The sequence below is a fragment of the Lepisosteus platostomus genome, chromosome 24 (genome assembly GCF_059453375.1).
Source record: "Lepisosteus platostomus isolate fLepPlt1 chromosome 24, fLepPlt1.hap1, whole genome shotgun sequence".
Taxonomy (NCBI): domain Eukaryota; kingdom Metazoa; phylum Chordata; class Actinopteri; order Semionotiformes; family Lepisosteidae; genus Lepisosteus; species Lepisosteus platostomus.
This window is the reverse complement of record NC_142634.1, coordinates 4,304,996-4,328,920: the sequence shown is the minus strand read 5'-3', so window position 1 is coordinate 4,328,920 and position 23,925 is coordinate 4,304,996. Positions and strand designations below refer to the sequence as shown.

At 64.0% G+C, this 23,925-nt stretch overlaps 1 protein-coding gene across 1 annotated transcript in view; it reads left to right on the top strand.

Moving 5' to 3' along the window:
• gcn1 (GCN1 activator of EIF2AK4) overlaps positions 1 to 23,925 on the top strand; it is a 34,018-nt gene that overhangs the window by 6,299 nt on the left and 3,794 nt on the right. Inside the window, exons 11-48 of the mRNA XM_088618697.1 lie at positions 1,332 to 1,460; positions 1,881 to 1,931; positions 2,184 to 2,282; positions 2,368 to 2,541; positions 2,832 to 2,984; positions 3,145 to 3,237; positions 4,622 to 4,697; positions 5,483 to 5,642; positions 6,204 to 6,393; positions 6,510 to 6,634; positions 8,047 to 8,225; positions 8,800 to 8,893; positions 8,971 to 9,084; positions 9,212 to 9,410; positions 10,259 to 10,414; positions 11,081 to 11,262; positions 12,207 to 12,287; positions 13,047 to 13,190; positions 13,274 to 13,588; positions 14,918 to 14,988; positions 15,087 to 15,252; positions 15,968 to 16,162; positions 16,254 to 16,500; positions 17,173 to 17,294; positions 17,375 to 17,489; positions 17,640 to 17,819; positions 18,451 to 18,671; positions 18,934 to 19,002; positions 19,482 to 19,620; positions 19,709 to 19,905; positions 19,988 to 20,130; positions 20,226 to 20,343; positions 20,441 to 20,656; positions 20,832 to 20,996; positions 22,903 to 23,064; positions 23,166 to 23,258; positions 23,362 to 23,505; positions 23,595 to 23,864. Of these exons, the coding sequence (XP_088474823.1) occupies positions 1,332 to 1,460; positions 1,881 to 1,931; positions 2,184 to 2,282; positions 2,368 to 2,541; positions 2,832 to 2,984; positions 3,145 to 3,237; positions 4,622 to 4,697; positions 5,483 to 5,642; positions 6,204 to 6,393; positions 6,510 to 6,634; positions 8,047 to 8,225; positions 8,800 to 8,893; positions 8,971 to 9,084; positions 9,212 to 9,410; positions 10,259 to 10,414; positions 11,081 to 11,262; positions 12,207 to 12,287; positions 13,047 to 13,190; positions 13,274 to 13,588; positions 14,918 to 14,988; positions 15,087 to 15,252; positions 15,968 to 16,162; positions 16,254 to 16,500; positions 17,173 to 17,294; positions 17,375 to 17,489; positions 17,640 to 17,819; positions 18,451 to 18,671; positions 18,934 to 19,002; positions 19,482 to 19,620; positions 19,709 to 19,905; positions 19,988 to 20,130; positions 20,226 to 20,343; positions 20,441 to 20,656; positions 20,832 to 20,996; positions 22,903 to 23,064; positions 23,166 to 23,258; positions 23,362 to 23,505; positions 23,595 to 23,864 (5,747 nt within the window). The remainder of the gene's footprint in view (positions 1 to 1,331; positions 1,461 to 1,880; positions 1,932 to 2,183; positions 2,283 to 2,367; positions 2,542 to 2,831; positions 2,985 to 3,144; positions 3,238 to 4,621; positions 4,698 to 5,482; positions 5,643 to 6,203; positions 6,394 to 6,509; positions 6,635 to 8,046; positions 8,226 to 8,799; positions 8,894 to 8,970; positions 9,085 to 9,211; positions 9,411 to 10,258; positions 10,415 to 11,080; positions 11,263 to 12,206; positions 12,288 to 13,046; positions 13,191 to 13,273; positions 13,589 to 14,917; positions 14,989 to 15,086; positions 15,253 to 15,967; positions 16,163 to 16,253; positions 16,501 to 17,172; positions 17,295 to 17,374; positions 17,490 to 17,639; positions 17,820 to 18,450; positions 18,672 to 18,933; positions 19,003 to 19,481; positions 19,621 to 19,708; positions 19,906 to 19,987; positions 20,131 to 20,225; positions 20,344 to 20,440; positions 20,657 to 20,831; positions 20,997 to 22,902; positions 23,065 to 23,165; positions 23,259 to 23,361; positions 23,506 to 23,594; positions 23,865 to 23,925) is intronic.

Below are 23,925 nucleotides of genomic sequence, written 5' to 3'. Positions count from 1 at the left end.
GCTGTCTCACTCTTGCTGTGCTCCTGAGGGTGGGGCGGAGCTGTCTCACTCTTGCTGTGCTCCTGAGGCTGGGGCTGAGCTGTCTCACTCTTGCTGTGCTCCTGAGGGTGGGGCGGAGCTATCTCACTCTTGCTGTGCTCCTGAGGGTGGGGCGGAGCTATCTCACTCTTGCTGTGCTCCTGAGGGTGGGGCGGAGCTATCTCACTCTTGCTGTGCTCCTGAGGGTGGGGCGGAGCTGTCTCACTCTTGCTGTGCTCCTGAGGGTGGGGTGGAGCTGTCTCACTCTTGCTGTGCTCCTGAGGCTGGGGCTGAGCTGTCTCACTCTTGCTGTGCTCCTGAGGGTGGGGCGGAGCTGTCTCACTCTTGCTGTGCTCCTGGAGGCAGAGCTGGGGGCTGAGCTGTCTCACTCTTGCTGTGCTCCTGAGGCTGGGGGCTGAGCTGTCTCACTCTTGCTGTGCTCCTGGAGGCAGAGCTGGGGGCTGAGCTGTCTCACTCTTGCTGTGCTCCTGAGGCTGGGGGCTGAGCTGTCTCACTCTTGCTGTGCTCCAGGCCAGAGGAGCTGAGCTGTCTCACTCTTGCTGTGCTCCAGGCCAGAGGAGCTGAGCTGTCTCACTCTTGCTGTGCTCCTGAGGCTGGGGGCTGAGCTGTCTCACTCTTGCTGTGCTCCTGGAGGCAGAGCTGGGGGCTGAGCTGTCTCACTCTTGCTGTGCTCCTGAGGCTGGGGGCGGAGCTGTCTCACTCTTGCTGTGCTCCTGGAGGCAGAGCTGGGGGCTGAGCTGTCTCACTCTTGCTGTGCTCCTGAGGCTGGGGGCGGAGCTATCTCACTCTTGCTGTGCTCCTGAGGGTGGGGCGGAGCTATCTCACTCTTGCTGTGCTCCTGAGGGTGGGGCGGAGCTATCTCACTCTTGCTGTGCTCCTGAGGGTGGGGCTGAGCTGTCTCACTCTTGCTGTGCTCCTGAGGGTGGGGCTGAGCTGTCTCACTCTTGCTGTGCTCCTGAGGCTGGGGCTGAGCTATCTCACTCTTGCTGTGCTCCTGAGGGTGGGGCTGAGCTGTCTCACTCTTGATGTGCTCCTGGAGGCAGAGCTGGGGGCTGAGCTGTCTCACTCTTGCTGTGCTCCAGAGGGTGGGGCGGAGCTGTCTCACTCTTGCTGTGCTCCTGAGGCTGGGGGCTGAGCTGTCTCACTCTTGCTGTGCTCCTGAGGCTGGGGCTGAGCTATCTCACTCTTGCTGTGCTCCTGGAGGCAGAGCTGGGGGCTGAGCTGTCTCACTCTTGCTGTGCTCCTGGAGGCAGAGCTGGGGGCTGAGCTGTCCCACTCTTGCTGTGTTGCAGGCCAGCTGAAGGCCAATAACCCAGCCCTGATGGGGCAGGCGGTGGTGGCGCTGCGGAACCTGGCCCAGCAGTGCAGCGACCCGTCCGCCGTGCAGGACCTGCTGACCCAGCTCTTCAGCATCTTGGGAGGTGGGTGGTGCCCGCGCGCGAGCTCACACCGCGATGACGCTTCCCCGGAGTCCAGGGGGACTCTGACAGCGGCGGACGGCGCCGGTCGCGTCCCAGGAAACTGGGCCCGAGGGCTGGAGGTGTAGCCTTCCCTTCCGCTCTGCGCACGGAAGCTCCTGACACAAAGCACTGTGCAGAAATCGGAGGAGCGCTTTGTTAGTCCCAGCGCTGTACTGAACTGGGGCTGGCCTGGGTGCTCTCCCCCTGCATGTTTTAATTCTCGTACGGTGGATTCTGGTTAGATCAGGGCTGTTCAGTCCTAATCCTGCAGTAACAGGCGTATCGAAAAGCTGAGCTGCAGTGAAACCTGGAGGCGCCCCAGTCCGGAGGACCCGGGAGTCGCGCATCGGCACGTGCTCATGGCTCGCTGTTCTCTTGCAGGGTCGGAGGGCAAGCTGACGGTGGTGGCGCAGAAGATCAGCGTCCTGTCAGGTAGCCCGCCTGTTCAACCTGCGCCTCTCTTTCCCATCAGCCCTGCGTGGCCGGGGGCGTTGGCGCCCCTCTCGGGACCCGGCGGGGCAGCCCTGCGCGCGCGCTCCTGTGCCTGTCGCCGCGGGTGCGTGCGCCCACTTCGGCGCTGGGCTGCTGCGGAGCGGGGCACACCGGTTGGGGTTCTGGGGGCGGGGGGGGTCCCGGTCTGCCGATTCCCGGGTCTCTGAGCACGTGTCCGCCCTCTCCCTGCAGGCATCGGCAGTCTCAGTCACCACGCCGCCTCGGGTGGCTCCAGCCAGGCCCTCAGCACCAGAGTGGTGGAGCTCTTCATCCCCTTCCTGCAGCAGGAAGGTAGGAGACGCTGCGCCGGTCCGTTGTCCCCCGGGCACCGCAGCCCGGAGCGGGGGTATCTCTGACACCCCGTCCCTCTCCCCAGTGCATGAGGGCACCCTGGTCCATGCGGTGGGCGTGCTGTCGCAGTGGGCGGGCCGCCTCAGCGTGGAGGTACCGGCGGCGCTGCTGGCCTGGCTGAAGAAGGCCTTCACCCTGAAGACCAGCACCTCGCCCGTCCGCCACGCCTACCTGCAGGGCATGCTGGGAGCCTTCAAAGGTCAGTGGGCCGGGCAGGGGGTCCGTACGGTCCGAGGACCTCTGTCCGATTTCAAGCCTCTTGTAGTTTCTGTAGCGAAGAGGAGACTCGTTAAAATACATCGTTAAAATCAAGAAGCACTACAGTCTTCCCAGGAAGAAAAGACTTGTTAAAAATACATAATTAAAATAAAGTAGCGCTAGTCTTCCCTGGAGAAGACTCATTAAAATATATCATTAAAATAAAGAGGCGCTACAGTCTTCCCAGGAGGAGAAGACTCGTTAAAATACGTTGCCTGTCCGTCTGCCCAGGAGACACGCTGCCCCAGGCCGTGGAGCTGCTGCCCCTGCTGACCCAGACGGTGGAGAAGGCCGCCGCCCAGCCTACCCAGCAGGCCCTGCTCTGCGAGGCCGTGGCGGCCGCGGTCCTGCTGAGCCGCCTCTGCCTGCTGGACACGCTGACGGGTGAGGACACGCCCCTCCTCCTCCGTCCTGCGCCGCTTTTCTGCTGTCCGACTGCCACAACTGCTGATGTGTTCCTTGACCGTGGCGGCCCGCCCGTGGTGCTGGACGGTGCCGTCTGATCTGACCTCTGTCTCTCTTGTCGGCCCGGGGCGCGGTCCAGAGGGGAGGCTGGCGGGGTTCTGGCCGCTGGTGCTGGACGAGAAGACGCAGCTGTTCACGGCGGAGAAGTTCCTGTCCCAGGCCCCGGAGGAGGGTGAGCCCCCGACTGTGCCCTGCGCTCTCGCCATGTGTGACAGGGTTTTACACACCTTGATGCGGATGCAAATCTGCTCTCATTCTGGGGACCCTGGGTTCAAGCCCCTTCCCTGTGGAGACATTTGTGTGTAACTCTCTCTCCCCCCAGCTCTGTGCACTGTGCTCCAGCTGTGTGTAACTCTCTCTCCCCCCCAGCTCTGTGCACTGTGCTCCAGCTGTGTGTGACTCTCTCTCTCCCCCCAGCTCTGTGCACTGTGCTCCAGCTGTGTGTAACTCTCTCTCCCCCCCAGCTCTGTGCACTGTGCTCCAGCTGTGTGTGACTCTCTCTCCCCCCCAGCTCTGTGCACTGTGCTCCAGCTGTGTGACTCTCTCCCCCACAGCTCTGTGCACTGTGCTCCAGCTGTGTGTAACTCTCTCTCCCCCCCAGCTCTGTGCACTGTGCTCCAGCTGTGTGTGACTCTCTCTCCCCCCCAGCTCTGTGCACTGTGCTCCAGCTGTGTGACTCTCTCCCCCACAGCTCTGTGCACTGTGCTCCAGCTGTGTGTAACTCTCTCTCCCCCCCAGCTCTGTGCACTGTGCTCCAGCTGTGTGTGACTCTCTCTCCCCCCCAGCTCTGTGCACTGTGCTCCAGCTGTGTGTGACTCTCTCTCTCCCCCCAGCTCTGTGCACTGTGCTCCAGCTGTGTGACTCTCTCCCCCACAGCTCTGTGCACTGTGCTCCAGCTGTGTGACTCTCTCTCCCCCCCAGCTCTGTGCACTGTGCTCCAGCTGTGTGTGACTCTCTCTCCCCCCAGCTCTGTGCACTGTGCTCCAGCTGTGTGTGACTCTCTCTCTCCCCCCAGCTCTGTGCACTGTGCTCCAGCTGTGTGTGACTCTCTCTCTCCCCCCAGCTCTGTGCACTGTGCTCCAGCTGTGTGTGACTCTCTCTCTCCCCCCAGCTCTGTGCACTGTGCTCCAGCTGTGTGTGACTCTCTCTCCCCCCCCAGCTCTGTGCACTGTGCTCCAGCTGTGTGTGACTCTCTCTCCCCCCCCACAGCTCTGTGCACTGTGCTCCAGTTGTGTGTGACTCTCTCTCTCCCCCCAGCTCTGTGCACTGTGCTCCAGCTGTGTGTGACTCTCTCTCTCCCCCCCAGCTCTGTGCACTGTGCTCCAGCTGTGTGTGACTCTCTCTCCCCCCCAGCTCTGTGCACTGTGCTCCAGCTGTGTGTGACTCTCTCTCCCCCCAGCTCTGTGCACTGTGCTCCAGCTGTGTGTGACTCTCTCTCTCCCCCCCCCACAGCTCTGTGCACTGTGCTCCAGTTGTGTGTGACTCTCTCTCTCCCCCCCCACAGCTCTGTGCACTGTGCTCCAGCTGTGTGTGACTCTCTCTCTCCCCCCCCACAGCTCTGTGCACTGTGCTCCAGCTGTGTGAACGACTTTTCCTGGATCATCCCCACCGGCTCACCGACCACAGAGCGCAGTGAGTCTCTCTCTCCCTCAGTCTCTGCTGCCCTCAAAACTTTCTCATCACTCCACTTCGTTCTGTCCCTGCGCCAGTCTCACCCTCTCCCTCCCTCTCCCTCTCTGCGCCAGTCTCACCCCTCTCCCTCTCTCTCTCTCTGCGCCAGTCTCACCCCTCTCCCTCTCCCTCCCTCTCTCTCTCTCTCTCTCTGCGCCAGTCTCACCCCTCTCCCTCTCCCTCTCTCCCTCTCCCTCTCTCTCTCTCTCTGCGCCAGTCTCACCCCTCTCCCTCTCCCTCTCTCTCTCTGCGCCAGTCTCACCCCTCTCCCTCTCTCTCTCTCTCTCTCTCTGCGCCAGTCTCACCCCTCTCCCTCTCTCTCTCTCTCTCTCTGCGCCAGTCTCACCCCTCTCCCTCCCCCTCTCCCTCTCTCTCTGTGCCAGTCTCACCCCTCTCCCTCTCCCTCCCTCTCTCTCTCTCTCTGCGCCAGTCTCACCCCTCTCCCTCTCCCTCCCTCTCTCTCTCTCTGCGCCAGTCTCACCCCTCTCCCTCTCTCTCTCTCTGCGCCAGTCTCACCCCTCTCCCTCTCCCTCCCTCTCTCTCTCTCTCTGCGCCAGTCTCACCCCTCTCCCTCTCTCTCTCTCTGCGCCAGTCTCACCCCTCTCCCTCTCTTTCTCTCTGCGCCAGTCTCACCCCTCTCCCTCTCTCTCTCTCTCTCTCTCTCTCTCTCTGCGCCAGTCTCACCCCTCTCCCTCCCTCTCTCTCTCTCTGCGCCAGTCTCACCCCTCTCCCTCCCTCTCTGGCAGGATGTACCACCGAGCCCTGGTGTCCGTGCTGATGTCGCGGGGCTGGCGCGTGCGCAGGCAGGCGCAGCAGACCGTGCGCAGGCTGCTGGGCTCTCTGGGGGGCGCGCAGCTCGCCCACGGCCTGCTGGGAGAGCTGAAGGCGGTGCTCAGCTCGCACAAGGTGAGAGAGGAGAGGGCAGGGAGGGGCACTGGTGTCGTGGCACCAGGCCGAGCGCCGGGGGGTCCTGTGGCCTGCGGTGAGCCTGCAGGTCTGACCGGGGCTCCGGTAGGCGTGCCCTCCCCCGAGGGGCACTGTGGCAGAGCTGAGAGGGTCTGAAAGTCAGCTAAGAAACAACAGGCTGTTCAGCCCACCAAGCCTGTCCGGCAGTTAGTGGCTAATTCATCCCAGGATCTAATCCTGGTGCCCCAGCTTCCGAGAAGCCAGGGTATCGGCTCCAACCACGTGGATGGGTAGCTTGTTCCACCCTCCCGCGCCCCTTTGGGTAAAGAAATACCTCTCAATCTCGGCTTTAACCGCAGTTCCACCTGCGTTCAGATCTTTCGTTTTGCTCGACCCCCATGCTGGAACGCGAGAGCAGGTTCAGCCGAGAGCAGAGCAGTCAGCAGCTGCATGATCGGAGGGGGATGGCGACAGGGGTGGGGGTGGCCGGTGTCGACCAGGACCAGAGGAGTGGAATGTCGCGGGGTGGCGGAGGTCACAGGTTGCTCCTCCTCCCCGTAGGTTTTGCCCCCGGAGGCCCTGGTGACGGAGGCGGGGGAGCTGTCCGAGCTCGGCCGCACCTACACCCCCCCGCGCGTCCTGAAGGAGGCGCTGTGCGTCATCACGGCCGTGCCGGGGTTGGAGGCGGACCCCGCGGAGGCCGAGAACCTGGCGGCGGAGGTCATCGTGGTGGCGCACCACCCCTCCATCGGTGAGTGTCCGCCCCTCCCCCTCGGCTCGGCTCGGCTCGGCTCCCGGGCCCCCCCCCCCCCCCCGCGGCCTGGCCCCGTCCTGACGCGCGCCCCCTCCTCTCCCGCCCCCCCCCAGAGGCCGCGCAGCGGGACCTCTGGCCGGCCGTCCTGTCCCGGATGAAGATCAGCGCCGCCGAGTTTGTGGACAGCCACGTGGACGAGATCCTCCCGCGCATTCTGGATCGGGACATCTCCGACCAGGTCAGGATCGCCGGCGCCTCTGACCGCCGCCGTTCCCACTCCGGCCGGATCCGCGGCCCGGTTTTCGCCGGCTCGTTGTGACGTCTCTTCCTGAGCCCGTTTCCCAGTCAGGATTCGGTCCGCCGACAGTCTCCATGGGGATATCGGATCCTCGGACACTTTCACATTTCTTTGCCCGCGTCCAGTCCCGGTCCGGTGTCCAGTGTCCGGGCGTGTTTGCAAGCTGTCCGGTGTCCGGTGTCCGGTGTCCGGTGTCCGGTGTCCGGTGTCCGGTGTCCGGTGTCCGGGCGTGTTTGCGAGCTGTCCGGTGTCCGGTGTCCGGTGTCCGGTGTCCGGGCGTGTTTGCAAGCTGTCCGGTGTCCGGTGTCCGGTGTCCGGGCGTGTTTGCGAGCTGTCCGGTGTCCGGTGTCCGGTGTCCGGTGTCCGGTGTCCGGTGTCCGGTGTCCGGTGTCCGGTGTCCGGTGTGTTTGCGAGCTGTCCGGTGTCCGGTGTCCGGTGTGTTTGTGAGCTGTCCGGTGTCCGGTGTCCGGGCGTGTTTGCGAGCTGTCCGGTGCCCGGTGTCCGGTGTCCGGTGTCCGGTGTCCGGTGTCCGGGCGTGTTTGCAAGCTGTCCGGTGTCCGGTGTCCGGTGTCCGGTGTCCGGTGTCCGGTGTCCGGTGTCCGGGCGTGTTTGCGAGCTGTCCGGTGTCCGGTGTCCGGTGTCCGGTGTCCGGGCGTGTTTGCAAGCTGTCCGGTGTCCGGTGTCCGGTGTCCGGTGTCCGGTGTCCGGGCGTGTTTGCGAGCTGTCCGGTGTCCGGTGTCCGGTGTCCGGTGTCCGGTGTCCGGTGTCCGGTGTCCGGTGTCCGGTGTGTTTGCGAGCTGTCCGGTGTCCGGTGTCCGGTGTCCGGTGTCCGGTGTCCGGTGTCCGGTGTCCGGTGTCCGGTGTCCGGTGTCCGGTGTCCGGTGTCCGGTGTCCGGTGTCCGGTGTGTTTGTGAGCTGTCCGGTGTCCGGTGTCCGGGCGTGTTTGCGAGCTGTCCGGTGCCCGGTGTCCGGTGCCCGGTGTCCGGTGTCCGGTGTCCGGGCGTGTTTGCGAGCTGTCCGGTGTCCGGTGTCCGGTGTCCGGTGTCCGGGCGTGTTTGCGAGCTGTCCGGTGCCCGGTGTCCGGTGCCCGGTGTCCGGTGTCCGGTGTCCGGGCGTGTTTGCGAGCTGTCCGGTGTCCGGTGTCCGGTGTCCGGTGTCCGGTGTCCGGTGTCCGGTGTCCGGGCGTGTTTGTGAGCTGTCCGGTGTCCGGTGTCCGGGCGTGTTTGCGAGCTGTCCGGTGTCCGGTGTCCGGTGTCCGGTGTCCGGTGTCCGGTGTCCGGTGTCCGGTGTCCGGTGTCCGGTGTCCGGTGTCCGGGCGTGTTTGTGAGCTGTCCGGTCCGGTGTCCCCGCAGGCGGCGCTGAACGCGGCGGGCTCGCTCGCGGCGCTGTCCCCGGGCCAGCTGCTCCCGCGCGTGGTCGGGCGGATCCTGGCGGGGCTGGAGGCGCCGGCGCTGCTGCACGTGACGCGGGAGGAGTACGCCATCATGCAGACGCCCGAGGGGGAGCTGTACGACAAGAGCATCATCCAGAGGTACACCGCCGCGTCCGCATCGAGGTCCTGACTGTCCCCCGGCTGTCCGGCTGCTGGCCGCAGTGTTGTGGTCATTACTGTGTGCCCCAAGCTGTCCAACTGCTGGCCGCAGTTTTGTGGTCATTACTGTGTTCCCCCAGCTGTCCGGCTGCTGACTGCAGTGTTGTAGCTGTAACTGTGTTCCCTTGGTTGTCCAGCTGATGACCAGAGGGTTGTGATCGTTACTGTGTGCCCCCAGCTGTCCAGCTGCTGGCCGCAGTGGTGGTGGTGTTAGTGCATTCCCTTGGCTGTCCAGCTGCTGGCCGCAGTGGTGGTGGTGTTAGTGCGTTCCCTTGGCTGTCCAGCTGCTGACCGCAGTGGTGGTGGTGTTAGTGCGTTCCCTTGGCTGTCCAGCTGCTGGCCACAGTGGTGGTGGTGTTAGTGCGTTCCCTTGGCTGTCCAGCTGCTGACCGCAGTGGTGGTGGTGTTAGTGCGTTCCCTTGGCTGTCCAGCTGCTGGCCACAGTGGTGGTGGTGTTAGTGCGTTCCCTTGGCTGTCCAGCTGCTGACTGGCCCAACCTGTGCCCTCTCCGCAGTGCCCAGCAGGACAGCGCCAAGAAGGGCAACCTGAAGCGGGAGAACAAGGCCTACTCCTTCAAGGAGCAGATCATCGAGCTGGAGCTGAAGGAGGTGAGGGCCGTCCCCCCCGTCCCCCCCGTCCCTCCGCGCGGCTATGGCGGCTCTGACCCCCACCTGTCTGTCCGCAGGAGATGAAGAGGAAGAAGGGCATCAAGGAGGAGGTGCAGCTCAGCAGCAAGCAGAAGGAGATGGTGGCGGCGCAGCTGGAGAAGGAAGCCTCTGTCCGCCGCAGGCTGCAGCAGGTGGGCTCCCCCCCTCGCCCCCCTCCGTTAACTGGGGGGAGCAGCGGGTTGGGTTTGAAAGGTGCGTGTTGTCCAGCACTGGACAGTCCATCCTTGCAACCTCTCCCCGTCTCTCTCTGCGTCTCAGCTGGACCGGGAGCTGCAGTACTCGCTTGGCCTGCTGGGGGCGCTGGTGAGCCGGAAGCCCCCCGGCCTGTGTCAGCAGCTGCCCGCCGTGCTGCAGCAGGTCCTCCCTCTGCTGCCCTCCCCGCTGGCCGCACCGCACCTCCGAGGGCCCTTCCTGGAGCTGGGGCAGGTCCTGCTGCCGGCCGAGCTGCGCGGCCTGGGTAAGACTCCGCCCCCCTCTGCAGACATTTACAATAAAGACGTCATAGGACAATTAGATATTCAGACATGTGGAGCATTACTGAGACAAGCTTACTGTTCCTCAGGCTGTGACAGGAGATCACACACTGGGCTGCCAGTTCAACTGAGTTCCCTCCTCCCTCTCCCAGTAGGATTGGGACCCGCTGTGATTCTGGCAGGTGTGGGAACTCTGGGATTAGATTTCTGAATTTCAGGAAGAATGTTTCTCTAATCCCAGAGTATCTGTCACAGTGCAGTAGGAAGTGCACCTCTGTCTCTATTTCTCCCCGCTGGCAGTGGGAGCACAGCCTGTCCTCTCTGGGCAGCCAGGTCTGCCTGTGTCCAGATTCTGTGTCCAGGCTGTGGTTACTGAGCCTGTCCTCTCTGGGCAGCCAGGTCTGCCTGTGTCCAGATTCTGTGTCCAGGCTGTGGTCACTGAGCCTGTCCTCTGAGCAGCCCGGTCTGCCTGTGTCCAGATTCTGTGTCCAGGCTGTGGTCACTGAGCCTGTCCTCTGGGCAGCCAGGTCTGCCTGTGTCCAGATTCTGTGTCCAGGCTGTGGTCACTGAGCCTGTCCTCTGAGCAGCCCGGTCTGCCTGTGTCCAGATTCTGTGTCCAGGCTGTGGTCAGTGAGCCTGTCCTCTGGGCAGCCCGGTCTGCCTGTGTCCAGAGTCTGTGTCCAGGCTGTGGTCAGTGAGCCTGTACTTCGTCAGGCTCTGTTGCTGTTTGCTGTCTCTTTGCCGGTCAGATATTCGGCCAGTGTGCGTTGTGTCTCTCCCAGCGCCTCCCCTGCCTCTCTAACCCGTGCGTCCTCTCTCGCTGGGCCGGCAGGCCTGCTGGTGGGACACGTCACCCTGCGGCTGCTGAAGCCGGCGTGCCAGCTGGACGAGGCGTGGGGCCAGGAGGAGCTGGGCGCCGCCACCCGCCGCGCCGTGGAGCTGCTGCACGCCCACACCGTGCCGCACCGCGAGGGCAGGCCCGAGCACGGTGAGGCCCGCCGCCGCCCCCCCGCGCAGGCACAGTGATAGTAATAGTTCCCTACACTTCTATAGCGCTTTTCTGGACACTCCACTCAAAGCGCTTGACAGGTAATGGGGATCCCCTCCACCAGCACCTTGACAGGTAATGGGGATCCCCACCTGGATGATGCGCCAGAACTCTCCCCACACACCAGCTCTCAGCTCTCAGTGGTGCACCAGCAGGGGCAGTGTGTTCCCAGTGGAACGCAGTGGTACAGCTACAGAAGGCAGTTATACACCAGCAGGAGGCCATGACTGGTAAGGGCCAATGGGAAATTTGGCCAGGACGCCGGGGTTACACCCCTACTCTTTTCGAGGAATGCCCTGGGATTTTTAATGACCACAGAGAGTCAGGACCTCGGTTTTACGTCTCATCCGAAGGACAGCGTCCGTTTACAGTCTAGTGTCCCCGTCACTATACTGGGGCAGTAGGACCCACATGGACCGCAGGGTGAGCGCCCCCTGCTGGCCCCACTAACACCTCTTCCAGCAGCAACCTTATCTTTCCCAGGAGTCTCCCCTCCAGGTACTGGCCAGGCTCACCCTGCTGGGCTCCAGTGGGCTGCCAGCAGAGTGATATGGCTGCTGCCGTGGCGGCGCTGTAACGCCGTGTTCTTGTGCTCTCGCCGCGCAGGCGTCCAGCCGCTCTCCGCCCCGGCGTTCTCCTTCTGCTTCCCGTTCCTGCGCGCCGTGCTGACGGACACGCCCAACGACGGCGAGGAGGCGGAGGCCCTGCTGGTGCAGGCGCTGCAGGTCATCAACGAGCACGCCCAGCTGCGCTCCGCCGGCGCCGCCCCCGAGCTGCTGATGGACGAGGTAGCCACAGCGGGGTTGACATCACATTGTTGGCTACATACAATTCGTCTTTTCACATACCCCAGCTCGCTCTCCATGAGACACACAGACAGGGAGAGAAGCTGGGGGTCAGAGCGCAGGGTCAGCCATTTATACAGCACCCCTGGAGCAGCTGAGGTGAAGGGCCTTGCTCAGGGGCCCAACGGAATGGGATTCCTCTGCCGGCCGCGGGATTTGAACCGGCAACCTCCCAGCCACAGGCGCAGATCCTTAGCCACGCCACGCCACACCGCACCGTTAGAAAGAATCGGCACGAATGAGCGCATTTCAAAACCACGGTGACAGTAACATGCACTCAGTAATATGTAAAACCCCCAATTGACATCCCATAGCAGTTGACATCTCCAGGTCTGCGCCGCGCCATGTTCTGTGATTCGGCTCGTTGGCGTCGCGTTCGGCATGCCGTCACGTATCCAGGCCAGCTTCTGCAGGTGGGCTATTGAGAGCATCCTGACTGGCTGCATCACTGCCTGGTGTGGGAGCTGCTCCGCCCAGGATCGCAAAGTCCCGCAGAGGGTGGTGCAGTCAGCACAGCTCACTGCCGGCTGTGAGCTACCAGACGTCCAGGATGTCTGGACTCCGCTAGATGTCTGAAGAAGGCCAGGTCCATTCTCCAGGACCCCAGTCATCCCAGTCACAAACTGTTTTCCCTCCTACCAAGTCTCTCACCTGCCTCAAGACCAGGGGTTTGCAACGACCTCACACTCACAGTACTTTCACAAAGTTCCCGGTTTTGTGTTTCGTTCAGTTTGTCAAGTTCAGCGATACCGTCAGTCGGTTTATTTTGTCGTGGATATTTACTGCCCGCTCTGAGAAATGGGGACTGCGGTTCCCCGTCACCCCGGCCCGCGCTGTCTCTCGGGGCGCGTGTTGACGAGCTGCTCTCCTGTCCCCCCGTTGCACAGAGCGGGCCGGAGCTCCTGCCCCGCGTCAGCATGCTGCTGCTCCTCACCAGGCTGATTGGGACAGGCGCCCCCCGGCTGCAGGTACGGATCCAGGGCCCCAGCGCACGGCTGTCTCCCCGTCTCCCTCTCTCCCTGAGTGTGCGCCCCGAGTCTCCCCATCTCTCTCTCTCTCCCCCTGAGTGTGCGCCCCGAGTCTCCCCATCTCCCTCTCTCTCTCCCTGAGTGTGCGCCCCGAGTCTCCCCATCTCTTTCTCTCCCTGAGTGTGCGCCCCGAGTCTCCCCATCTTCCTCTCTCTCTCTCGGAGTGTGCGCCCCGAGTCTCCCCATCTTCCTCTCTCTCTCTCTCTCTCTCCCGGAGTGTGCGCCCCGAGTCTCCCCATCTTCCTCTCTCTCTCTCTCTCTCTCTCTCCCGGAGTGTGCGCCCCGAGTCTCCCCATCTCTCTCTCTCCCTGAGTGTGCGCCCCGAGTCTCCCCATCTTCCTCTCTCTCTCTCTCTCTCTCTCTCCCGGAGTGTGCGCCCCGAGTCTCCCCATCTCTTTCTCTCCCTGAGTGTGCGCCCCGAGTCTCCCCATCTTCCTCTCTCTCTCTCTCTCCCGGAGTGTGCGCCCCGAGTCTCCCCATCTTCCTCTCTCTCTCTCTCTCACTGAGTGTGCGCCCCGAGTCTCCCCATCTCTCTCTCTCTCTCCCGGAGTGTGCGCCCCAAATCTCCTCATCTCTCTCTCTCTCCCGGAGTGTGCGCCCCGAGTCTCCCCATCTCTCTCTCCCCCTGAGTGTGCGCCCCGAGTCTCTCTCTCCCCCTGAGTGTGCGCCCCGAGTGTGACGCGTGCCGTGTGCCCGCAGGTGCTGGCGTCGCGGTGCCTGACGGCGGTGTGCGCCAGCGCGGGCGGGGGGCGTGGCTGCGCGGTGGCGGAGCAGGAGGAGATCGACGTGCTGCTGCAGGCGCTGCTGTCGCCCTGCTTCGCCGTGAGGGACGCCGCGCTCAGGGTGAGACCCGCCGCCACCCCCCCGGTTCCGCTGCAGCGCCCGCTGCGCACTCTGACCCCCCCGCCCCCCCCCTCGCCCCCCAGGGCCTGCTGGAGCTGGAGCTGGTCCTGCCCACCGACGGCGCGGAGGCCGGCGGGCTGCGGCTGCTGCAGAGGCTGTGGGTGGCGCGCTTCGACGTGGAGGAGGAGGGCCGGGCGCTCGCCGGCCGGCTGTGGCAGTCCCTGTGCCTGGAGCTGGTGCCGGGCCTGTGCCCGCTGCTGATCGGGGACGTGACGCACGCCGAGGGCGCCGTGCGCGCCGCGGGGGCGGAGGCCCTGTCCAGCGCGGTGTGCCAGTACCGCGAGCAGGCGCCGCAGGTCATGGCGCGGCTCGTCGACCTGTACCAGGAGAAGCTCTACGTGAGTCCGCCGCCTGCCGCGCCGCGCACGGGGGGGGGCGGGTCGCCGGTCGCCGGTCACCCGGTCCGGCTGTCAGGGGTATGCGTGCGCGGTTCTGGCGGGAAGAGGCCGGGAGGCTCTTCCCTGATTCCAAGCTTGTGTTGTGTAGTAGTTGTGTTTAGTTCTTGAAGGTACCAGTGTTGCTGAATCGAGTGTATTGTCCCCAGCAGGGGGCAGTGTTTCCAGTGGAGCCTGCAACGTGGTTCACCCACAAAAGACAGTTATATACCTGCAAGGGGCAGTGTGTTTCCAGGAGGGTTAGTGGTTCACCAGCAGGGGGCAGTGTATTTTCCAGTGGAATGCAGTGGTACACCAGCAGGGGGCAGTGGTGCCCCAGCAGGGACAGTGTTATTTCCAGCAGGATGCACCAGCAGGGGTTAGTGGTGCACCAGCAGGGGTTAGTGGTGCACCAGCAGGGGGCAGTGTGTTTCCAGCAGGGGCAGTGTGTTTTCCATTGTGATGCAGTGGTACATCTACAGATAGCAGTTATAAACCAGCAGGGGAAGTGTGTTTCCAGCAGGATGCACCAGCAGGGGGCAGTGTGTTTCCAGTGGAATGCAGTGGTACAGCTACAGAAGGCAGTTATACACCAACAGGGGGCAGTGGTGCACCAGCAGGGGCAGTGTGTTTCCAGTGGAATGCAGTGGTACATCTACAGAAGGCAGTTATACACCAGCAGGGGGCAGTTGTGCACCAGCAGGGACAGTGTTATTTCCAGCAGGATGCACCAGCATGGGTTAGTGGTGCACCAGCAGGGGGCAGTGTGTTTCCAGTGGAATGCAGTGGTACAGCTACAGAAGGCAGTTATACACCAGCAGGGGGCAGTGTGTTTCCAGCAGGATGCACCAGCAGGGGTTAGTGGTGCACCAGCACGGGTTAGTGTGTTTCCAGTGGAATGCAATGATACATCTACAGAAGGCTGTGATGTACCAGCACGGGCAGTGTGTTTCCAGCAGGGGTTATTGGTGCACCAGCATGGGCGGTTTGTTTCCAGCAGGATGCACCAGCAGGGGGCAGTGTTTTTCCAGAAGGGAAAAGTGGTGCACCAGCAGGGGGCAGTGTGTTTCCAGCAGGATGCACCAGCAGGGGGCAGTGTTTTTCCAGAAGGGGTAAGTGGTGCACCAGCAGGGGGCAGTGTGTTTCCAGCAGGATGCACCAGCAGGGGGCAGTGTTTTTCCAGAAGGGGTAAGTGGTGCACCAGCAGGGGGCAGTGTGTTTCCAGCAGGATGCACCAGTATGGCGCAGTGATGCACCAGCAGGGGCAGCTTTATCTGTGTTTTTCTTCTACAGAGACCTCCCCCTGTGTTAGACGCCCTGGGCCGTGTCATCTCTGAGGCTCCGCCTGACCAGTGGGAGGCCAGGTGAGGACCAGCCGGGTGTAATTCGAGAGAAGACCCCCCACCCCCCCACCCCTCCACTCCATGTCCCTCACACTCCTTCCCTTCCCCTCTCTCTGCAGGTGTGGCATAGCCCTGGCCCTGAACAAGCTCTCCCAGTACCTGGACAGCTCCCAGGTCACCCCTCTTTTCCTCTTCTTCGTCCCGGACGCCCTGAACGACCGGCACCCCGAAGTGCGCCGCAGCATGCTGGACGCCGCGCTCTCCGCCCTCAACACGCACGGCAAGGTACTGCGCTGGCCACTGCGGCTCGCCGGGAGAACCGGGAAGGGTTGTGGAGAAGAAGAATTCCTCACACTTCTAGAGCGCTTTTCTGACACTCCACTCAGAGCGCTTCATGGGTCATGGGGATCCCCTCCACCAGCACCAGTGTGCAGCCCCACCTGGGTGATCCATCAGTCCGCTCCCCACACACCAGCTCTCAGTGGGGAGGAGAGCAGAGTAATGTAGCCAATTCATAGAGGGGGATTCTAAGGAGGCCATGATTGGTAAGGGCCAATTGAAATTTGGCCAGGACGCCAGGGTTACACCCCTACTCTTTTTGAGAAACGCCCTGGGATTTTTAATGACCACAGAGAGTCAGGACCTCGGTTTTACATCTCATCCGAAGGACGGAGCTGTTTACAGTATAGTGTCCCCGTCACTATACTGGAGCATTAGGACCCACACAGACCGCAGGGTGAGCGCCCCCTGCTGGCCCCACTAACACCTCTTCCAGCAGCAACCTCAGCTTTCCCAGGAGTCTCCCCTCCAGGTACTGGCCAGGCTCACCCTGCTGGGCTTCTGGGGGCTGTCGGTGGTGAGCTGCAGGGTGATATGGCTGCTGGCAAGAGCCGCCTCTCTCACTTGATCTCGCCCGTCCCACTGCTTCCTGCGGGCTGCCAGGAAGGTGGGGGTGTGAGGCGGGGTGACCGCTCTCTGACGGCCCGGTGCTCTCCTGCAGGACAACGTCAGCTCCCTGCTGCCCGTGTTCGAGGAGTTCCTGAAGAGCGCGCCGCAGGACGCCAGCTACGACGCCGTGCGGCAGAGCGTGGTCATCCTCATGGGCTCTCTGGCCAAGCACCTGGACAAGAGCGACCCCAAGGTCAAGCCCATCGTGGCCAAGCTGGTCGCCGCGCTGTCCACCCCCTCGCAGCAGGTAGGCCTTCTCCTCGGCTCTCCTGCCTCCCCCTGTGCCCCTGTCCCGGGCTCGAGCGACATGCCTCTCCCTGTCCCCCCCCGTCTCGCAGGTCCAGGAGTCGGTGGCCAGCTGCCTGCCCCCGCTGGTGCCGGCCATCAAGGAGGACGCGGGCGGGATGGTGCACAAGCTGCTGCAGCTGCTGCTGGAGAGCGACAAGTACGCGGAGAGGAAGGGGGCGGCGTACGGCCTGGCCGGGCTGGTCAAGGGGCTGGGCATCCTGTCGCTCAAGCAGCAGGACATCATGACCACGCTGACCGACGCCATCCAGGACAAGAAGAACTTCCGCCGCAGAGAGGGTCAGTGTGTGCGCCGCCGGGCCTGTGTGTGCGGGCCCCTGTCTGTGTGTGTTCACCTGCTGCTTGGCTCGCCCTGCCTGTCGTAGTGGAGCACCTGTCTGCCGCTCGGCGCTCCTGTCTGCGGCTCGCCCTGCCTGTCGTAGTGGAGCACCTGTCTGCCGCTCGGCGCTCCTGTCTGTGGCTCGCCCTGCCTGTCGTAGTGGAGCACCTGTCTGCCGCTCGGCGCTCCTGTCTGTGGCTCGCCCTGCCTGTCGTAGTGGAGCACCTGTCTGCCGCTCGGCGCTCCTGTCTGTGGCTCGCCCTGCCTGTCGTAGTGGAGCACCTGTCTGCCGCTCGGCGCTCCTGTCTGTGGCTCGCCCTGTCTGTCGTAGTGGAGCACCTGTCTGCCGCTCGGCGCTCCTGTCTGTGGCTCGCCCTGCCTGTCGTAGTGGAGCACCTGTCTGCCGCTCGGCACTCCTGTCTGTGGCTCGCCCTGCCTGTCGTAGTGGAGCACCTGTCTGCCGCTCGGCGCTCCTGTCTGTGGCTCGCCCTGCCTGTCGTAGTGGAGCACCTGTCTGCCACTTGCCCTGCCTGCCGCTCGGCTCGCCCTGCCTGCCTGCCGCTCGGCGCCCCTGTCTGCGGCTCGCCCTGTTCGGATCGTGCAGCGTGTGACTGTGCCTCTTGCTGCCCCAGGTTCCCTGTTTGCGTTTGAGATGCTGTGCAACATGCTGGGGAAGCTGTTCGAGCCCTACGTCGTCCACGTCCTGCCCCACCTGCTGCTGTGCTTTGGGGACGGCAACCAGTACGTCCGCGAGGTCAGTGACCCCGCCCTCCGTGCCCCTCTGTGCACGTGGCCTGGCGGAGAGATTGACCTGAGTGTGTCCCCCTCTCGCAGGCGGCAGACGACTGTGCCAAGGCGGTGATGAGGAACCTCAGTGCCCACGGGGTGAAGCTGGTGCTGCCCTCCCTGCTGGTGGCCCTGGAGGAGGAGTCCTGGCGGACCAAGGCAGGTGGGTGTCCGTGCGTGTGTGCACACGTGTGTGTGTGGCCGTTGCTTTGCGGTGTGCGTGTTTGTGTGGGTGGGAGTCGCATACATCAGCTGGAGCATAGAGACGGGGGGTAAAACCTTTTTCACTCGCCTTCTCCCTCTCCCGCGCCAGGCTCTGTGGAGCTGCTGGGCGCCATGGCCTACTGCGCCCCCAAGCAGCTGTCCTCCTGCCTGCCCAGCATCGTGCCCAAGCTGACGGAGGTCCTGACCGACTCGCACGTCAAGGTCCAGAAGGCCGGCCAGCAGGCTCTGCGCCAGATCGGCTCCGTCATCCGGAACCCCGAGATCCTGGGTGAGGGGCCGCCGGCCGCACGGCCCGCTGACCAGCGCGGGAGCCGCAGGGGGTCTCAGCTGCATGATTCCTGGGGCTCCTGTTACTCAGCCCCGGGGTTTTCGGGGTTCAGTTCGCTAACTCCACCCTGTGCCTTAAAGAAGCTCATCCGCTAGTGACGACACAGCCAAGCGCTGCCCCTGAAACCATAGTGCATTGTAGCTAACGCAGTAAACGACTGCGTTAATGCTTCTTTCATTAAGTAATTAAGTGATCTTAGGGTTTATAAATGAAAACAGTAAGAACAAGAGGCCATCTGGCCCCTTCAGTAGTTAGTAGTGCATTACTTTGAGGATCTCATGCAGCCATTTGTAGAAAGAAATCAGGTTATTGGATCCAGCAACATGGCTGGGCAGCCTGTTCCCCACTCCCCCCACCCTTTGTGTAAAAGGAGTCTCCTGTTCTCTTGACCAGCGAGCCTAGAGGGATTCAGCTCCCTCAGCCTGGCTGATGACGGAATGGAAGTCGCTGAGCAGCCATGGGTGGGCCGAGAGGGCGAGGCGTGCGATCCGTTTGTGATTTGACGCGCCCGATGTCTCGGCTCCCCGGTTCACGAGAGGCTTCTGGCCGGTTTTTTTTCTGCCTCCCCCAGCCATCACGCCCATCCTGCTGGACGCCCTGACTGACCCCTCGCGCAAGACGCACGTGTGCCTGCAGACGCTGCTGGACACCAAGTTCGTGCACTTCATCGACGCGCCCTCGCTGGCGCTCATCATGCCCATCGTGCAGCGCGCCTTCCAGGACCGCTCCACCGACACGCGCAAGATGGCGGCGCAGATCATCGGCAACATGTACTCCCTCACCGACCAGAAGGTGGGTGGCCTGCTGGGAGCTGGGGGCCCGGGCCGCTGCCGGCAACCCCAGTGGGCCTGGAATCTGTCGGGCCGAGGCGCTGGGTTTTGGAGCCCGGCGCCGCGCGGTGTTTTAAACACAGAACTCTTCTGGGGATCTTCTGAGCCAGTATCCTCCTGGTGTCGGCCTCTGCCCACCAGCCTACAGCACCCAGGGGACCCCGGTGTGGACCGGAAAGCAGCGCAGGGCTAGTCTGACTGTGCGCCTCTGTACTGTCTTGCAGGATCTCTCTCCCTATCTGCCCAGCGTCATTCCAGGGCTCAAGGCCTCGCTGCTCGACCCTGTGCCTGAGGTCAGTGTGCTGGATGGTGCCGAGCTGCTCCTGTGTTTGCGTGTATTTCAGTATTGTGTGTTCTGTCTAGTGTCAGGGCCCTGCCCTGTGTGTGTGTCCAGTGTCCAGTGTGGCGTCAGGGCCCTGCCCTCTGTGTGTGTGTCCAGTGTCCAGTGTGGCGTCAGGGCCCTGCCCTCTGTGTGTGTCTCCAGTGTCCAGTGTGGCGTCAGGGCCCTGCCCTCTGTGTGTGTGTCCAGTGTCCAGTGTGGCGTCAGGGCTGTGCCCTGTGTGTGTGTCCAGTGTCCAGTGTGGCGTCAGGGCCCTGCCCTGTGTGTGTGTCCAGTGTGGCGTCAGGGCCCTGCCCTCTGTGTGTGTCCAGTGTCCAGTGTGGCGTCAGGGCCCTGCCCTCTGTGTGTGTGTCCAGTGTCCAGTGTGGCGTCAGGGCCCTGCCCTGTGTGTGTGTGTCCAGCATAGCCCAGAGTCATGCTGTCTCCCCCCAGGTGCGGACTGTGTCTGCCAAGGCCCTGGGTGCCATGGTGAAGGGCATGGGCGAATCCTGTTTTGAGGACCTGCTGCCCTGGCTGATGGAGACGCTGGCGTCCGAGCAGAGCTCTGTTGACCGCTCCGGCGCTGCCCAAGGTGACCACCCCGCCCATTCTCCGCACTCACTCCTCCTTGTCCCTCCCCGCCACTCCGTGCCCCTGTGTTGACCGCTCTGTCCTCTCAGGCCTGGCGGAGGTGATGGCCGGCCTGGGAGTGGAGAAGCTGGACAAGCTGATGCCGGACGTTGTCCAGACGGCCAGTAAGGTGGACATCGCGTCGCACGTGCGGGACGGCTACATCATGATGTTCATCTACCTGCCGCTCACCTTCGGCGAGAAATTCACACCGTACGTGGGACCCATCATCCCCTGCATCCTGAAGGTACCGTCCCCTCCTGCCGCTCCCTCCTCCTCCTCCTCCTCCTCTTCCTCTCCGTTAACGGCTGCCGCTCTTCCTGCCCCAGGCCCTGGCGGACGAGAACGAGTACGTGCGCGACACGGCGCTGCGCGCGGGGCAGCGGATCATCAGCCAGTACGCGGAGACGGCGATCGCCCTGCTGCTGCCCGAGCTGGAGCAGGGCCTGTTCGACGACATGTGGAGGATCAGGTAGCGCCCGCGCCCCGCGCCGTCCCGGGGCCCCGCCGGCCTCGCGCCCGCGACCCGACACGGCCGTGACGCCATGCCCTCTCCCTCGGTCGCAGGTTCAGCTCGGTGCAGCTGCTCGGCGACCTGCTGTTCCACATCTCGGGGGTGACCGGCAAGATGACCACGGAAACCGCCTCCGAGGACGACAACTTCGGCACCGCGCAGTCCAACAAGGTGCCCGATACGAGGATACCGGTGCCGGGATGACCCCGCCGTGCCCCCGTTTCTCGGCGGGCATCAGAGCGTGTTTGTTCCTCCCTGTCCCCGGCAGGCGATCATCGGCGCGCTGGGCACGGAGCGGCGGAACCGTGTGCTGGCGGGGCTGTACATGGGGCGCTCCGACACGCAGCTGGTGGTGCGCCAGGCCTCTCTGCACGTGTGGAAGATCGTGGTGTCCAACACGCCGCGCACGCTGCGCGAGATCCTGCCCACCCTCTTCACCCTGCTGCTGGGCTTCCTGGCCAGCACCTGCGCCGACAAGAGGACGGTACTGACCCCTGACCCCTGACCTCTGACCCCTGTGCCTCTGTCGCCCCTCTTCCCGTCCCCATTTCTCTCCGGTTCCCCATCTTCCTCCGCCGATGTGACATGCATGCCCTCCGTCCCCCTTTCGTTGTCTCGGCTCTTGACCGATGTGGACCTCCGGCCCTGCCCTCCCCCAGATCGCGGCGCGGACGCTGGGCGACCTGGTGCGGAAGCTGGGGGAGAAGATCCTGCCGGAGATCATCCCGATCCTGGAGGAGGGGCTGCGCTCGGACAAGAGCGACGAGCGGCAGGGCGTGTGCATCGGGCTGAGCGAGATCATGAAGTCCACCAGCAAGGACGCGGTGAGCGGACCCCAGACCCTTGCTCGGCGGGTGGCCGTTGTTACCCCTTCCCTGCCTGATCCCCGTCCTCCGCCGTGAGTCAGCCTGGAGACCCCACGTGCCTTCCAGCCCACCCCCACCCACCCCCCCACTAGCGGCGTTTCCAGCAGCATGAGGCCGCAGGGGTGCAGCTGAGTGACCCCCACAGTCCCCCTGGGGAGATCCCGGCCACAGTCAACTAGTGACAAGACTGGGGCTCGGACCTGCAAAAGCAGAGCCAGTCACTACCCCTGCCCTGTGTGTGTGTGTCCAGTGTGGCGTCAGGGCCCTGCCCTGTGTGTGTGTCCAGTGTAGCGTCAGGGCCCTGCCCTGTGTGTGTGTCCAGTGTCCAGTGTAGCGTCAGGGCCCTGCCCTGTGTGTGTGTCCAGTGTCCAGTCTGGCGTCAGGGCCCTGCCCTGTGTGTGTGTCCAGTGTCCAGTCTGGCGTCAGGGCCCTGCCCTGTGTGTCCAGTGTCCAGTGTAGCGTCAGGGCCCTGCCCTGTGTGTCCAGTGTCCAGTGTGGCGTCAGGGCCCTGCCCTGTGTGTCCAGTGTCCAGTGTGGCATCAGGGCCCTGCCCTGTGTGTGTGTCCAGTGTCCAGTGTAGCGTCAAGGCCCTGCCCTGTATTTCCAGTGTCCAGTGTAGCGTCAGGGCCCTGCCCTGTATTTCCAGTGTCCAGTGTAGCGTCAGGGCCCTGCCCTGTATTTCCAGTGTCCAGTGTGGCGTCAGGGCCCTGCCCTGTGTGTGTGTGTCCAGTGTCCAGTGTGGTGTCAGGGCCCTGCCCTGTGTGTGTGTCCAGTGTCCAGTGTGGTGTCAGGGCCCTGCCCTGTGTGTGTGTCCAGTGTCCAGTGTGGCGTCAGGGCCCTGCCCTGTGTGTGTGTGTGTCCAGTGTGGCGTCAGGGCCCTGCCGTGTGTGTGTGTGTGTGTGTGTGTGTGTGTGTGTCCAGTGTCCAGTGTCCAGTGTCCAGTGTCCAGTGTCCAGTGTCCAGTGTCCAGTGTCCAGTGTCCAGTGTGGCGTCAGGGCCCTGCCCTGTGTGTGTGTGTGTCCAGTGTGGCGTCAGGGCCCTGCCCTGTGTGTGTGTGTGTCCAGTGTGGCGTCAGGGCCCTGCCCTGTGTGTGTGTGTCCAGTGTCCAGTGTGGCGTCAGGGCCCTGCCCTGTGTGTGTGTGTCCAGTGTCCAGTGTGGCGTCAGGGCCCTGCCCTGTGTGTGTGTGTGTCCAGTGTGGCGTCAGGGCCCTGCCCTGTGTGTGTGTGTGTCCAGTGTGGCGTCAGGGCCCTGCCCTGTGTGTGTGTGTGTGTCCAGTGTCCAGTGTGGCGTCAGGGCCCTGCCCTGTGTGTGTGTCCAGTGTCCAGTGTGGCGTCAGGGCCCTGCCCTGTGTGTGTGTCCAGTGTCCAGTGTGGCGTCAGGGCCCTGCCCTGTGTGTGTGTCCAGTGTCCAGTGTGGCGTCAGGGCCCTGCCCTGTGTGTGTGTCCAGTGTCCAGTGTGGCGTCAGGGCCCTGCCCTGTGTGTGTGTGTGTCCAGTGTGGCGTCAGGGCCCTGCCCTGTGTGTGTGTGTCCAGTGTCCAGTGTGGCGTCAGGGCCCTGCCCTGTGTGTGTGTGTGTCCAGTGTGGCGTCAGGGCCCTGCCCTGTGTGTGTGTGTCCAGTGTCCAGTGTGGCGTCAGGGCCCTGCCCTGTGTGTGTGTGTGTCCAGTGTGGCGTCAGGGCCCTGCCCTGTGTGTGTGTGTCCAGTGTCCAGTGTGGCGTCAGGGCCCTGCCCTCTGTGTGTGTCCAGTGTCCAGTGTGGCGTCAGGGCCCTGCCCTGTGTGTGTCCAGTGTCCAGTGTGGCGTCAGGGCCCTGCCCCGTGTGTGTCCTGCAGCAGACGGCGTGACGGCGGTCTGTGTGTGCGCAGGTGCTGGTGTTCTCGGAGTCACTGGTGCCCACGGTGCGGCGAGCGCTGTGCGACCCGCTGGAGGAGGTGCGGGAGGCCGCGGCGCAGACCTTCGAGCAGCTGCACGCCACCATCGGGCACCAGGCGCTGGACGACATCCTGCCTGACCTGCTGCACCAGCTGGTGAGACCCCCGGCCCCCGGCCCCGCCGACATCCCGGCCTCCGCGGGCTCTCCCTGCCGGCGGGTGCTCACCAGCTCCCGCGTGTCTGTGCGTGTTCGCAGGAGGACGAGGAGACCGCAGAGTTCGCGCTGGACGGCCTGAAGCAGGTGATGGCTGTGAAGAGTCGCTCGGTGCTGCCCTACCTGGTGCCGAAGGTGAGACCCCGTCCCACCGGGACGCAGACAGGTCTGGTCTTCCTCGTTCCCTGGGGATCTCCTCAGAGCAACACCCCTACATCTCCTCTCTCCCCCCCCCCAGCTCACGGCGCCCCCTGTGAACACGCGGGTCCTGGCGTTCCTGTCCGCCGTGGCCGGCGATGCCCTCACGCGCCACCTGGGCGTCATCCTGCCTGCCCTGATGTCATCACTGAGGGACAAACTGGCCAGCGACGAGGGCCAGCAGGTGAGCCCGACTGCCGCCCCAGGTCCAGGCCGGACCCGGCGCTGAGCACCGACGCGGGGTGTTTTAACGCTGCGCCCACCCTCCCCCAGGAGCTGACCAGCTGCCTGACGGTGCTGCTGTCCGTGGAGGACGAGGCCGGCCAGCGCATCGTGGTGGAGGAGCTGCTGGAGGCCAGCCGCGGCGGCGATCCGGGCCTGCGCCAGGCCTCGGTCACCATCCTCAACGGGTACTTCTCCCGCACGCGCCACGAGCACGCCGCGCACACCCGCGCCCTGCTGTCCGGTCTGCTGCGGCTGCTCAGCGACGACAACCCCGAGGTCCTGAGCCAGAGCTGGGACACCATCAACGCCATCACCAAGGTGAGCGGGGGGGGAGGGGGATTGAGGGGGTGGGGGGGGCAGGGGGACGTCTCCGTGTCGC